General features: G+C 35.1%; 1 protein-coding gene across 4 annotated transcripts; it reads right to left on the bottom strand.

The window, feature by feature from the left end:
* Nucleotides 1-273: 273 nt before the first annotated feature.
* LOC126704556 (putative glucose-6-phosphate 1-epimerase) lies at nucleotides 274-14,680 on the bottom strand. Of its 4 annotated transcripts, none has more exons than XM_050403531.1 (9): nucleotides 14,332-14,679; nucleotides 13,768-13,842; nucleotides 9,363-9,419; nucleotides 9,120-9,280; nucleotides 8,804-8,944; nucleotides 7,136-7,238; nucleotides 6,971-7,070; nucleotides 3,254-3,501; nucleotides 274-649 (listed from the first exon to the last, which is right to left on the bottom strand). In XM_050403531.1, exons 1-8 carry the CDS (start codon nucleotides 14,467-14,469, stop codon nucleotides 3,287-3,289), a joined length of 990 nt encoding a protein of 329 aa, XP_050259488.1. In that variant the 5' UTR covers nucleotides 14,470-14,679; the 3' UTR covers nucleotides 274-649; nucleotides 3,254-3,286. The 4 variants fall into 4 exon arrangements, with proteins under 4 accessions (XP_050259488.1, XP_050259489.1, XP_050259490.1 ...); XM_050403532.1 differs by lacking the exon at nucleotides 274-649 and adding an exon at nucleotides 854-1,294 and having other exon boundaries at nucleotides 14,332-14,680; XM_050403533.1 differs by lacking the exon at nucleotides 274-649 and adding an exon at nucleotides 854-1,117.
* Nucleotides 14,681-15,395: the final 715 nt, after the last annotated feature.

Here is a 15,395-nt window from a genome sequence, read left to right as displayed (position 1 = left end):
TTAATATTTATGTTGCAGTTACACATGAAGACTATTTTTTTTTTTTTTTTTTAATTTGATAAAGTAGTCAAACTTTTTGACAAATAAAAAATATATATATCACTAAAGGAAGATTGAAATGGTACAACACCATTGCAAATTATACCTAGATGAATTTATTAAAGGATCTAACAATTTTATTGCAAATTATCTTAGCATGAATCATCATTAAGAACTCCTAAACAGGCAACCAATAAAAATTGACCTATATATGTAGGAATCCACGAATCCGAATTAAGGAGCACGTAAACAAGCTATATAATATGATCAAAGGATTCCAACCACAAAAATCTATACAACATAAACAATGCCAATCACAAATTAACATCAAAAAGTATGTTACATAGACAATTCAATAATGGGTATCAAGGATAGTCTCAAATTTGATGATAACTTGAAGATTTTAATTTTGGGTGAACCATTTTGTGCATTTTTTTTTTTTTCTTTTAGATGAATAACCATCCATCTTGTGCATTTGGGTTACAGTAGTCTCTGTTCCTGCCATATATGCCATTAAAATTTTCCACAACACTCTTGGATAATGCGTTAACATAAGCAAGTATGTCCATTGCAAAATATGGAAGTCATGCTAGGACCTTGAAGTTCACCCCTAGCCCAAAGAAAAAATAATACAAAAACTATGTTAGGACTAAGGAGTTTAAAACCATAATAATCTCAAGCAGTGCTCGAAAGAAATACTCTTGAAGGAGTCTTTTCCGTCAATCCAACGGAGTACTACTCTTCATTCATGGAATTCCTTAAAACTACCATCATAGATCCAAAATTCACACTTAAAAAGGCTGTACAAACATAATTATCAAATTTCCAAAAACTAAGCATGCATCATGTATATAGCATATCATGCAGTTCTCAACATCATTCTCTTATATCAAGCATAAAATACAAATTCAAGACTATCCAAAATTACTATGTCACAAGAACATCATAAAGATTACAAGGAATAACAGAACCCAATGGCTTCAATTAAAAGGAAACCATGATGGTGGTGGTGCCCATTCAGTTTATGCTTTCTTTGTTGCTCTTCAACGTGCCTCCCAAGTCCCAACCCGGTCCCTCACTAAAAGCAACAAATTATTTGACACGTCATATCTATTAATAAATCCTTCTTTCCACCCAATACTAAAGTAAATTTCAAATAAGAATACTGGACAGAATTTGCTGTCATGACCCATCTACATTTTGCAACAAAACACCTGCAGAACAAGGTCTCTATCACCAACTCCTTCATGAAATTCTAAGGATTCAATAAAGAAATATCAATGCAGATACATGTAAGACTAAGATTCTCCAAATAAATTAAACAAAATCTAATTTACTACTCTTATAAGAGATCAAACTTCCTAGATAAAGCAAATCCACAATATAAATTAACCAATTGAAGACCTGCTATAGTCTAAATCTAAAGTGATCATGAAAGTATAAAAGTTGAACATCTAAGCATCAAGGTAACATAATGATATAAGATTGATGAAATATGCCCCTTTGGAGTCTTTCAAAAAATAAAAAGCCATGAAATAAAGTACACCGAGGCCCTTTGTGGTGGATGATTCAGCTTTTGTGCAACTTTTTAATGCCACACTTTTTCTCAATACAACCGTACTCTTACACAACTTATTTCAAAAAAAGTAATAATTATAAGCTCAACCAAACACATCCTAAGACAATTGTCTTAATGTTGTTTAGGGTAGCCTCAAACAAACTTCTTTTTATCATTTAATAAGTAATAATTTCATTCAATAGTTCAAAAGGGGGGGCACAACTCTAGAACCTGGAACATATACAAAGAAAGAGCAAATAGAAAAGGAAACAATGAATTGTCCAGAATTCATTTTATATATAATAAAAAAAATAAAAATAAAAAAACACGCAAAATTGAGGAGTAAGAAAAAGACATCAAAGTTCCCTCATACAATGTCAAACAAACTTTAAGTGTCAAAGAATTTGTTAGGCTATATTATACATTATGTTTCTTTTTGTTTTTAACGTTTAGAGCAATGCATAACTCCAAGGGGTTGGCCTAGCGGTTCCTAAGGCCTCATGAGGTCTTGGGTTTGAAACCTTTAGCCAGCATCTTAAGGCCAACCCGAAGGGATTTCTCCCTATTATTACCTGGTATGTGTGGGAGGAGGGAACTAAACACTCAGGAAAATAGTCAGATACTCAAAGAGCTCAATACCCTCTTTAGCCAAAAAATAAAAAAGTTTAGAGCGATGCATGACTGCCATTCTTACAAGGAAAAAGGAATATTGTCATTAAAATTGTATGGAATTGATACATCTAATAGCTTTGTCAATGACAATTCAACAACATCCAAACCTTAGTCCCAAAATTTTGGGGTCAGTCAATCACATGTATTCTCTTTTGCCATTCTATTTTATCTAAAATCATACTCTATGTTACCTATATAATTGGCATGACCCTTTTTACTACTACTAAAGTTATTTTAGGGGTCTTCATCTACTTTTTTTCATTCCATGGACTTAAATCAACTCCCTCTTCCTCAATAGTGCATTGTAACTTTCCTCTACACATGATCAAACCATTTCAAACGACTATCCCTCATCTTTTCATCAATAAGGACCACCCTTATCTTTAAGCGAATTTACTCATTTCAGATTCTATCTTTCCTTGTATTTCTCCATATCCATCTTAACATTCTCATTTCAGCTACACTCATTTTATTAACATGTTACTTCTTAACAGCCTAACATTCAATATCTTATGCATAGTTGGTGTCGTAGCAGTCTTATAAAAATTATGTTCATATGACAGTACAAATAAGCTTAAAATCTCTTAGCAGCGTATTTGTAGCAGAAGACAAGAAATGGTTTTTGCCAGAAGCAAAAATAAATACATAAAAATTCTCCTCAAAAGAGCACGCAAGGCTTGGAGAGTGATCTTATCATTTTATAGTTAAACTCTTCTTGAACTTGCTTTAAAATAATGGATAAATGGCCCTTAATCATTCTTTGACAACATATAACAAACGCAATCAGAAACAAATAATGACATTTACAAGACAAAATAAAGATCTGTGTAACCTCCACATATGCAACCATCTGATTAGACATTTCAAGCAAGCCCTCTTTGATTATTAGCAATATTGAAGGTTATTATGTAAATGATGAAAGTCGGTATTTAAAGATATTAATTAAATTCAGAATAGGTTATTTGAATTTCCAGCCAAAAGTACCTGTACAGGATAAGGTCCAGAATGATGGATCTTTCAGCTTCCGTGGAGAACCTTCTGAGGATCAAGTTGCCCACTACAGTAACTGGAAGGAACAGCAGAAAGCTCCTGCCTTCCTTTCCACTCCTCACCAGCTTTCAGTGTGATAGGTTTCTCAACAGCAGCAGCCTCCACACACAGCATATGCTTGTACTCTTCATCTCCAAAATCAACCATAGCCTTTGCCTTCTTATCCCAGGGATTCCAAACCACTTATGAGGGGAAAAAATACATAACATAAAATATATAAGATTAATGCTCACAGTGAAAGGGAATTTCAAATAACAAATCAGGAAGTTCAAAATATATAAACGAAAATAGTTTATAAACAAAAATCATTTACATTATATTATTCCAAAGGTTTCTAGTTTATCTTTACCAAGAGATAGGAAGAAGACAAGCATGGATGGAATAAAGGAGCTGGACAGGAAGGAAGAATCAGAAGTCCTCTCACTTGAGGAGAGCTTAAGAAGGGATAAGCTAAAGTTGAAATTAGAAAAATTTGCACATCTTGAGGAATTAATTGGTGTCAAAAATCTATAACCTCTAGTTGAAAGAATCACATAACAATATGATGTTTTTTCATAGGCTCGCCAACTCCCACAGATATTTTAATCATATTGGCAATCTTGAAATGGACAGAATAAGCCTCTCAGAAGAGCAGGAAGTGAAGGAACCGATTGCTCGTTTTTATAAAAATTTCTACTCTGAATCTGAAGAATGGAAACCCTGAGTGGAAAACCTTTATTTGTTCTCTTAATGAGACAAGTTGCAGGTGGCTGGAAAGAGATTTTACTAAAGAAGGCATTTTGAAGGCCCTTCATGACATGGATGGAGACAAAGCACTCAATCCAAATGAATACACTATAGCATTTTTCAAACATTGTTGGGACACAGTGGAGGGGAATAAATTGCATCCAAGAGTTTATCACTCACTGTAAGTTTAAAAACTCCCTAAACTTCACACTTGTTACTTTGATTCCTAAAAAGCAAGCAGCTACAACATAAGGGATTTTTGTCCTAAAAGTCTAATTGGTGGCTAATCGTCTGAAGCATGGTATTGGGGATATAATTTCGGAAACACAGAATACTATTGTGGGGGACAACAGATTTGGACTCTGTGCTCATAGCAAATGAATGCCTAGACAGTATATTGAAAATAGGTTCTCCAGGAGTTATTTGTAAACTTGATTCTGAGAATGCTTGCGACCATGTCAATTGGAACTGCTTGCTAATGCCAGTTTGGTGCAAAATGGTGTCAGTGGATCCAGTTCTGTATATTAACCATCCACTTTTCCATCATGATTAAGGTTTCTCCCATATGTTTCTTCAACAATTCAAAAGGTCTAAGGTAGAGGGACCCTTTGTCCCCATTGTTGTTTCTCATGCTTATGGAGATTTTGAGCACAATGGTACAGAGAGCAACAGATGGCGGTTGCCCTAAAAGTTAGGGTGGCCAGCAGAGTTATGGATATATCCTGTCATCTCTTTGCAAATGACACTTATGTTTTGTGAGGCCCCATCTGAACAACTTGGCTATCCGCTATCCCAATGGTTATGTTTCGAACCTTATTGATCTTTTTGACATTCAAGCAGGGGCGGCAGCACTTGAAGGCCAGGGTGGTCACAGGACCACCCTGACCTGAAATTTTTTTTTTTTTTTTAATACATAATAATTTAAAATTTTATATTTGTCTACCCTTCAAAAAAAATTTGGGAACACCCTCAGTTTTTTTTTTTTATGCCAATAAAATTAAACTTTGCTCCATAATTTGTTCTACTTAACAATATATTGGGGCTTTCAAGCAAAAAGAATCCCAAAAAAAAAATTTGAACTAAAATCTGAAAAAAAATTATTATTATTATTACATAGCAAGCCCAAATGCCCAATAGACCCCAGGAAAAAAGCCCAAGATCAATCTCTTTTATTAGATTGTGTAATTTATGTTTCTTAAGGAACACCCTGAAAAAAATTCCTGGAGCCGCCACTGCATTCTAAGGAGCAAGGTTGATCATTACCTATGACCTACATAGACTTAACCTTGGGTTCTCTACTTTTAAAGCCAAAGGTATTTGGAATCCTATTATGGAAAAGGTGGGAAGACAGTTGGAGAAGTTGTATTTGTCAAAAGGAGGATGGGTGACCTTGATTAAGAGTACGCTATCCTCTGTTCCTACCTATTTTATGTCATTGTTCACGATGCCTATTCATGTGGCCAATAAATTGGAGAAACTCCAAGGGAATTTTCTATGGATAGGTATTGGTGATACCAAAAATTTCTATTTGGTGGACTGGAGAGTGGTGTGCTCCCCCTTAAAAGAGGTAGGTTTAAGTATTAGAAAACTTAGTTCTCCAACCAAGCCTTTTTAAGGAAAAAGGCTTGGTTGAAAGAAATATTACACTTTGAGATACAAGATGGCTCTAAGTGAGGTTTTGAAAAACATTTGGTGTGGTGACCCCTCTCTGCAAGACTTGTTCCCAGACCTGTTTGCATTAGCAATGGACAAGGGGGGCTTGGTGGCATCTTACTTAGCTAATACTTCTAAGAATGGGGTTAGACATTGCATTCCTCCCTTCATTCAGTCTTTTCAGGACTGGAAACTGGAATCAGTTTCTTCTTTTTTTGAGTTGCTCTATCATAATTTGCCTTCGTCGTCAGGTGAATACCAAGCCTTGGAATTCCAAGCAAAAAAGGGTTGTTTGAGGTTCAATCGTTCTATAATGCCCTTAGGTCATCCACAAGTATTCCCTTGCCATGGAAGAGCATTTGGATGGCCAAGGTCACATAAAAGGTGTTGCTCTTTGCCTCTTTGTGTGGACTATGGCTCTAGGTTATATATTGACAATTAGTAATCCTTGCAAAAGGCATATGTTGATAGTTGTTTGATGTTGCATGTGTAAAAGATGCAGGGAATACTTTATTGTTCTTTATTAACAGATATATGGTCATTTGTCTTTGCATTATTTGGGCTAGTTTAGGTGGTGCCCAAATATGCAATTGAGCTTTTGGACTTTGGAGTGTTGGCAAGGTGATTTCATCACCATAAAGAAGAAAAGGTGTGGCAGCCCGTGCCTCTATGTGTTATGTGGAATTTGTGGTATGAAAGAAACAAGTGGGTCTTCAATGATTTTAAGTGTCCTACTTTCATAATCATAGAGCACATTTTGCAGTCCTTGTATAATTGGATGTGTGCCCAGGAAAATATCCTTTCAATGTCACTTGTTTTTCCTAGTTTCTCCACCTTCGTGGTTTGTATTCTTTGAAAAGGGGACTGTTCAATCCTACTACGTTCATTCTCTTTTCCTTTTTCAATAAAAGATTTTACTTATCAAAACAATTCTGCATCTAATTCATCTTAAAATAGTAATGTTCGTAATATCTGCTTTAGATGACAAATTGGTAATGCCTAAGCTGGCTCAAGACAAGTAAAAGCATATAGAGACACAGCAGAAAGATAAAGACATTCTATACACTAGTTTATCCTAATCATGCGTGGTATTTATTGTGCTACAAGGTAGAAAGGAGACCTAGGCCTAAGCAGAATGAAAAAGAACTTCATGATAATAAACTTGGATCCCTACACATAATGAAACTTCAACTAAAGAACATACTGAGTCAAGCTCCAATCATAAGTAAAATAACAGTATTACGATATCAGCAGGGAGATGGTAGCTCTTACCAGCATCTGGAAGTCCATCTTTGCGTAGAACAAATGTCCTCTTTTTTTCATGATCCAGAATTGCAATCTTTGTAGGAGTGCTAAGATATATCTTGTCCACCTATTTAACCAAAGCATTAGAATCAAACTTTCATATGAAAAACAAAAGGTGCATCTTAAACTCACTTCTGATTCAAATGTTATAGCATCCCCTTGTTCAGTAAAACGCTCCCTATTCTGCAAGTTGTCAAGATAATCCAAAGTCTCCAGTCCTTCTACACGAACTTCACTGGACACAATCAAGTAAGCTATTAGATACAATCTAAAAATGCAGATTATAAATTCAACTGCATGTTATCTGAAAATAGTTAGAATTGCCAGCAAAAATGACCCACAAAATCATTATACCACTTGGAAAAGTGATAAATATATATATATATATATATATATATATATTCCTCACCAAACAGCCAAAAATTATAACGGAATTTCACTTATTTGATCATACCTTGGTTTATCCAGATATTCTTGTCAAATCTAGTGTCCAAACAGCTCAACTCAAGTTTGGCAACATATTACGCACCTGGCTTTAAGTTAACCCCCCTTCCCCCAACCATGCTACAGTATAAGTACAGAAAAAGCTGTCTACATCAGTTGGACTAGATTTAGTGATCTACACCTAGTTTACAAATTATACTCAGAATATTTTGCAAGCTTCATTCAGTTGGTCTTGTCTTCATAATTAGTGCCCCAGGCAGTGAACCTTTTTTTTTTTTTTTTTTTTTTGGATAAGTACCCCAGGCAGTGACCCTAGGACACAACAAAGGGTTTTTTACCTTCTACAAGCTTGACAACTTTTAGCTTTTTCAACCAGAATATCAATTGGATATTGCATAAGGAACAGTTTTTGAAAATAGATAAATTGACAAAAGATTACCTTTTAAGTGTTACAACATGAACTCACAAATGTCTTCACCAACAAATGTACCCACAACAAGGTGTGATGTAATTTACCTTCTTTGGGTATCATTATTCTCCCACCATGGAAAGAATGGAGGTTTATTAGTTATTAGACTGACAAGCAATCAGACATGCATTAACTCTTTTTAAGTTATTAAAATCCCAAGGACACTTACACGAACTTCTTTTTTTTCTTTTTTCTTTTTTGGGTAAATAAAAACCACACTGAAAAAAAAAAGGTTACAACAAAGAAAGCAGTTACCCAGGTACACAGGGAGTGTACAATGGGAAACAAGGCGTTATACAAAACTAAATAAATCTTAAAAATCCAACAAAGAAGATATGGAAAGACCACTCAACACAGAATCCACTCAAACAAAGATAAGATGAAGATGCGCTTCAACTTAATGATAGACCGCTCCTCCCCTTCAAAAATCCGATTGTTCTGCTCCCTCCAAATAGTCCACACAATACAATGAGGGATAGCCCCCCAGATAAAAGCTGCAGTATGCACCGAACACCTCCATGCCAACAAGCCAACAATTCATTCAACTGATTAGGCCTAACCCAGGATACTCCAAACTTAAAGACTATTCAAGCAGATCATCATTCTCAAGAAGTTATTTAAGCCTTCTTTGAACCAGAAAGCAGAAAAACCAATCACCGATATACAGTGAACTTTAGTGAAGCTTTTGGCTTCGTAACTATGGGAATCAATCGTATAACCTTGACTGACCGTTTCTATATATTCTCAATTTTTTTTAACAAGAATAATAGATAAACAAGCCACAGAGACAGGAAAAGAAAAGTGGTTAACTGTATGCATGATAAACAATCTGATGGAATACAGCCACATCATAAAGTAAAGAATCATAAACCAAGTTCGTAAGTCACCTGATATCTGAAACAGAGAAATAGGTGTGATAAGCAAATGTGAATGAGAATGGCTTTCCATCAACACTGGTATTCCTGATGCGAGATGTCAACAGCAGATCTCCTCCAGGGCCCAGTGCTACCCTCAGACGAAACTCAAAACTAGAATTAACACAAAGAAAGATTTTTTTTAAAAAAAACATCAAAAAAATAATTATCCAAGAAGAAAAAGTTATGAAGTTTCTAATAAGAATCTATCTTTCGTTTCAGAAACACATGTTAAAAAGTCCATGAAAAAAAAAATGCATAAGAAAGTGAAATATTTTCAGGTAATTACCTATGAGCCCAGATCTTCATATCTTCTTCAGAGGGCTTAAGGATTAAATCAACAAAAGTCTTACTGGAAGAAGTAGTTGAAAAAGGAGGTGGGTCGGCGTCAATTGCCCACAACCTGTTTCTTGCAAATCCATGCTGCTCTAGAGAACCAATGTTGCTAAACTGCATATGCAGAGAAACTTTCACCAACCATGATGAATGCCACCGAATTAAGCAAGAAAGGAAAATGTGAAGAAGAACATACTTGAGGAAAGCATATTGGAATTCCTCCACGTATTGCTTTTGGAGGCTTAAATATAGCCTGCACAAGACTTAAAACATATTCATTGGAAATCTCTTTATCTTCAACTTCTCAGCAACCATAAATAACATTACAAAACACGGATGAGAAAATCTGCGTGATGGAAACAAAGCATAGAAGTCTTCACAGTGGTACAATGCACATAACAATGCCAAAGCAAATTAAGCCAGCTAATTCCAGTATTGGTGATGGTAGGACAAGGAAGAGCTCAAGGAAAAAGAAGATTAAATATACAGAGATTCAAGAATTGTGGTCTAGTTTTGATGTTAGACCTTCTTAGCACCTTTGATATCAGGTTATTTTAGTTATTATTGAGTCTTAGTATTGAGTCTTTTAGGTTGGGAAGTTGTTGGATCAGTTTTAATTAAGTTCTACTAGAATAAGAGCAATTTGGTAATTTCCACAAATCTGGAATGGGCTGTCCTTGGCTGTACCAAAGGCCCATGAGTCTTATTTTATGTTTCGAGTCCTTCTCCTATTTGGTTTAGGAGTTATTAAGCCTTTTATTTAATTGTTATAGGTATTCCTATTCATTCTAGGAATAGGTTATTTAGAGTCTAAGTCCTACTAGGAAAGGGATAACTATAGCCTCTATATAAAGGCTCTATTGTAGTCAATGTTATTTGATATAATGATTGATTAATAAAATTCAACAGCTTATTTTAAGCTTCTTCTCTGAGGTGCAATGCTTAGGAAGACCTAGGTGTGATTGCCTAGTATTTTATTTATTTTATTTTCTGTTTATCCCCTATTTCAACCCCAAAACAGCCATCAGTATTCATTCTTTTCTAACCTAAAACTCTTAAACATCAACCCTTACTCAAGAATTCATCAAGAAACCTAGTATAGTGCTGAATTTTGAAAGATCCTGCATCAGTTGGATGTATACTTCATTGTTCTAGGCACAGTATACAGAAAAACTAACTAGGAGTAAGCCAGCAAACCATCTTAATCAGCTTTACTAATGATGCAAAAGTCAATAAAGCCAGCTAATTTGAATATCGGTTGTACAATTCATTGTCCTGCACCAGTATATAGAAAAGCCACCCAGTAGTAGCTAGCAAGACCACCTTAATCAACTTTTAAAGACCACCAAAACATAATGGGTGTTAGAAGGGGAATCTTGCTAGTAAGCCAGAGTTTGCTTCTACATTCAAACTCCTTTATCAGAGAAGTATTTGCATACTTAGGTAACAAGACACCACTTCACATGAGGACAATACTTCTATACATACTAGTGCCACCAGAGAGAGTGCCCAGGAATCAAGAAAGAAATAAACATATGTAACCATTATATATGAATCATGACCTATCCTTATCAATAAGTCTAGCACCAGTACAAAAAGTTCTGAATTATCTTTGTATATTTGTAGTTTTTTAAGAACAACATAAATTGAATTGATGCCACATATTTTAACAAACTCAAGTAATTGGAAGAGCCACACATTGTAAATTGGTACTAGCATTGCCTTGCAAGTTGACAAGTAATTTTTTCTTTCATAAGTCACAAGTTGACAAATAAACTCAATGCAATATTTTTTTTTTTTTTTTTTGTTAATGCAAATTGACTCATTTCAGAATGTATCAATAAGAAAGTACAGATCCGTTTTGTTAACTCTATTGAAAGCTTATTCTACACAATTACCAAACAGCACTCTTATGCAAAGCTACATTTTCTGTTTCATGTTTGAACTCATCTTGACAGTTTTGATACACAAAGATCATGGACATGCATAGTGAATGCATAAGGATTAAAATCAACAATAGACACAATTACCTGTTTGGAGAGTGGAGACTATGCATGACAAAAATCAAGTTGAAATATATACCATAGTAAGGAAACACTTTACAAGAAGCAGTGAAAAAGTGTATTTATAAAAATAGTTGGCTGATCCTTCAATAGCATGCAAGATATGTGAGATAGAGGACCAGGCCAACCTCACTCAACTATAGGAAAGCCTTTGCAAATAAATCCAAATTCAGCAGAGACCTAGCACCATAAATCCAAATTCAGCAAAGCCTTGGCACATAAATCTAAAGAGATAACTACAATACACTATTGTGGTCTGCATGACTGTAACATTTAGAGATAAAGTCACTTTTCAAAAACACTTAGAGATAAAGCTCCAGAAATATGGTGAAGGTTGGGGAGGTTGGACAACAGTTTAAGTTCTGGGTTCAAATGGGGTCAATTTGTGGAAGGGTATACGTACGGGATGGAACTCTTTCTCCAAATTCTTACAGTTTGGGTTCGAGATGGATCTAGAGTGAGGTTTTGGACAAACATTTGGTGCAGCGACCAATCTCTAAAGGATTTGCTCCCGATCTGTTTGCCTTAGCAATGGTCTAGGAGGCTTCAGTACTTTATTATATAGTTAACCTGTCAGAGGAAGAGAACCATCATTGAATCCTCAGTTCATCCAGCCTTTACAAGATTGGGAGTTGGAATCCATTGATACTTTTTTTGAGGTGCTATATGATAATTTGCCTACTTCGTCCAGTCATGATTGTGTCATGTGGTTACCATTGAAGAAAGGAGTGTTTGAGTTAAGATCATACTATAATGCTCTTAGGAGTTCTACATGCACTTTTTTCCCTTGGAAGAGCATTTGGATGGTTAAAGTTCCAAGTAAGATGGTGTTCTTTGTGTGGACTGCAGGCCTTTTAAAAATTCTAATAGTTAACAATCTTCGCAAGAGACACATTTTGATAGTTGATTGGTGTTGTATGTGTAAGTGTAGTGGGGAATTCATTGATCACCTGCTTCTTCATTGCTCAATGGCAACAGATAAATGGTCCTTTGTCTTGGGTGATGCCCAAAGCTGTGTTGAACTGTTTGAATTTTGGCAATGTCAGTTTCAGCACCACAGAGGAGCCAAGGTTTGGCCAGCCTTGCCTTTGTGCGTCATATGGAATCTGCGGTATGAAAGAAATAAACGGGTCTTTGATGGAATCGAACAGCCTGCCTAATCAAAGAGCATGTTTTGTGGTCATTGTTTGATTGGATGTGTGCTCTAGTTGGCACCCGCTCCGTGTCTTTTGTTGATTTTATTGACTCTCTTTCCTTTTGAGTTGTATTCTTTGAAAAAGGGCTTGTACACATCTTTTTTTCATGTCTACTTTTCTGATAAAACTTTTTCTTATAAAAAAAAAGGTACATAATTAGAGAGCCAACATGCATCTCATTGATTGCAAGAAATAAACATTTGATAAAACAGCAAATCCAGAATGTGGCACGGGTATGTTTTCCTTTTCCATGACAACATCTCAAGTTTAAAGTTAAAAAATAGAAGTGCTCTGGAGGAAAAGTTCAAAAGCCAACCATAAGAAATTTGTGGAACAGTCTACCAAATGGCGCAATTACAAGACCTCCAGGAAACCACACAAAGAACATGTTATATAAATTGCAATTCATATGTGTCACACAATCGATCAAGCAATGTAACCTTACTAAATCTTAAGACCTACTTAGATATTATAATGAAGAAACAAATTCAAAGGCAATGGATGAATTTACACTTTTCTTAATTGGTAAGTTACACACGCATCCAAGGCTCTTGAACTCATGACCTCATCCTCCACCCCTCTCTTATGGGGCAAGTTCCATATGAGCTAAAGCTCATGGGCAGGCAATGGATGAATTACTAGAAACACAGAATTTTTTGTGCCATGCTAGCACAACTTGCTTTTTTCACTTTTCTAACTTGGTTTCAAAGATTGAATATGAAAAATACCTCACCTCCCCCCCACCTTTCCCCAATTAGTGCCATTTGAGGTAGAGCTCATTGGTAGGCAATGGATGAATAACTAGAAATGAGGTCTTTATTGCTATGCTAGCATTACTTGCTTTTGTCACTTTTTGTTTATTTTTTATTTAGTGTTCTTTTCTCACTTGTTTTCAAAGATTGACCAGAAGATAGAGAATCAAAATTTGCATCAAGATAGGAGATGCAAAAATGAGTGCTTTTACAACCAATTCTAAGAATCATTGTGCTCAAATACTACAAACCTAATTCATCACGTATTACATTGCTTCTTTGAGACTTTGTCAATGCATGGCAAGATCAAATTCACTAAGCTATGTGATTTTTGCCATACTGACATTTACTAATTCAGAATAGGTAATTGCATTATAGTATAACAGTTAGAAGGGTGGAAATTAAGATGATGTATACACAATCATCTTTGGTGCGAGACAGTCAATCAGGCAACTAAATAGAAAGATTGGCCCACCCAAATTATCTAAGAGTTATGATTGAAATGTTGATAGCATCTACTAATTGACAAAAAACACTCCTGTCTACAGCTTCTACTAATCAACATTAATAAACTAATAAAAAAATTGCACCTTACTACTGACAAAAAGCAACTCCTCCCCATGGTCATTCTTCCAAGATGTCACATGAGCCCCATATAAATACACCTGGAAAACAGTATTTCAAAGTAAACAAATAAAACACTAATATATTTTTCTATAGCTAACAATAAAACATCAATATAATTCAACAAACTCTAAAAATCGTGTTTTCAAAACACAATTTCAACCAAATTGGCTTGAATTTTTAAGTGAAATCGCGCGTTTACACGATTTCAACGCTGTTTCTAAAACACAACTGAAAACAGAAAACTAGATTCTGCCAAATTTATACAATTTATTATTAAAATGATATCATTTAGCAAAATTTTCCTTCATTAACAATCCTCAACTTCCGAAATCTTTTAAATCAGATTCACAAAGAATTAAGCAGAGCAAACCAAACACAGCGTTGAGTTCTACAGAGATCTGAGCCTTACGGTTCACAACAACACCAAGCCCTAGATTTCACAAAAACGAAACCGAATTTCCAAAACAAAATGACAAATCCAGCCACAGATATGGAAAAACGAAGCACGTGATCATCAGATTTGGTACCTCGGCGGAGCTTCCACGTGGATCGCGGAGAACGACCTTGTCGAGGCCATTGATGCCTCTGCAAAGCTCAGCGTGAGGAGAAGCCAAAGGAGCAGAGGCCGAGGCTGAAGCTGAAGAGAGAACCTTTTCGCTACTCATGATAATGGTAATAATAACTCTCTCTAATCTCTTCTAAGCTCTTGTTTTTTCTTGATTTGTTATTTATAGCATGAATGAATTTTCAAAGCTCGATTTGAATCCAAGCCAGTACTGTTAGTTTTGCTTTTGGACAAGATTCTCTCTTTCCGTCTGTTTGTCAGTGTGTGAGGAAATTTCGCGTACGGTAGTTCTTTTTGTTGTCTATTTCACTCTTCCACTTTGTCTGTCCACTGCCTTGACGGCAAAAATGGCCCACTACCGCTCTTTCTTAAAAAATTTAGTAATATACTACTGATTTTTAAATATGTAGAAATTTACCATCTTTTTTAAAATTCAAGTTTCTCAAAAAAAAAAAAAAAAATTTGTGAAACTTGAGTTTTTCATGAAACTCGAATATCATAAAAAAATTTCAAAATTTTTTCATGGAGTACTATGGAAAACTAAATTTCCCTGTACTCGAGTATCCAAACAGTGGTATACCTCTACATATTTTCGAAACAGTAATAAATTACAATATAGTTTACAAAAAGGTGCTATTTGGCTATTTTCGCCATCTACTATTTTCGAATTGACTCCGGATCTTCCAACTTTCAATGAATACCCGACACCTCACCCACCATATCCGTTATTATCTACTCAATTTCTAACTGTAAAAATTAAATAATTGCAAGTTAAAAATAACATTAATTTTTTATAATTAAAAAAAAACTACAAAAAAAAAAAACAAAAAAATTGATCAAATTGATTGCGACTTAAATGTAGGGGGCCATGTTAATAGTGACCCCAAATTATTATTTGGGCCTGACATATTTGATGAATAGAAGTTTTTAGGAGGATAAATGTGTATTAGACAATATTTAATAACAACAAAATTATGATTGTATATCATACTCCTTCAATTCAAAATTTTTAGTTTTCTCTTTATC

Source organism: Quercus robur, chromosome 11, assembly GCF_932294415.1.
Source record: "Quercus robur chromosome 11, dhQueRobu3.1, whole genome shotgun sequence".
Lineage (NCBI taxonomy): Eukaryota > Viridiplantae > Streptophyta > Magnoliopsida > Fagales > Fagaceae > Quercus > Quercus robur.
Note: the sequence above shows the minus strand (reverse complement) of the source record. Positions and strands in the feature narration are given on the sequence as shown.

Coding starts and splice junctions, on each gene's coding strand:
- LOC126704556 (XM_050403532.1), bottom strand. CDS start 14,469: ATGAGTAGCGAAAAGGTTCTCTCTTCAGCTTCAGCCTCGGCCTCTGCT. Junction 13,843..14,331: donor CACGTGGAAGCTCCGCCGAG/GTACCAAATCTG, acceptor ACTGTTTTCCAG/GTGTATTTATATGGGGCTCA. Junction 9,420..13,767: donor TGCTTTTTGTCAGTAGTAAG/GTGCAATTTTTT, acceptor AGTCTTGTGCAG/GCTATATTTAAGCCTCCAAA.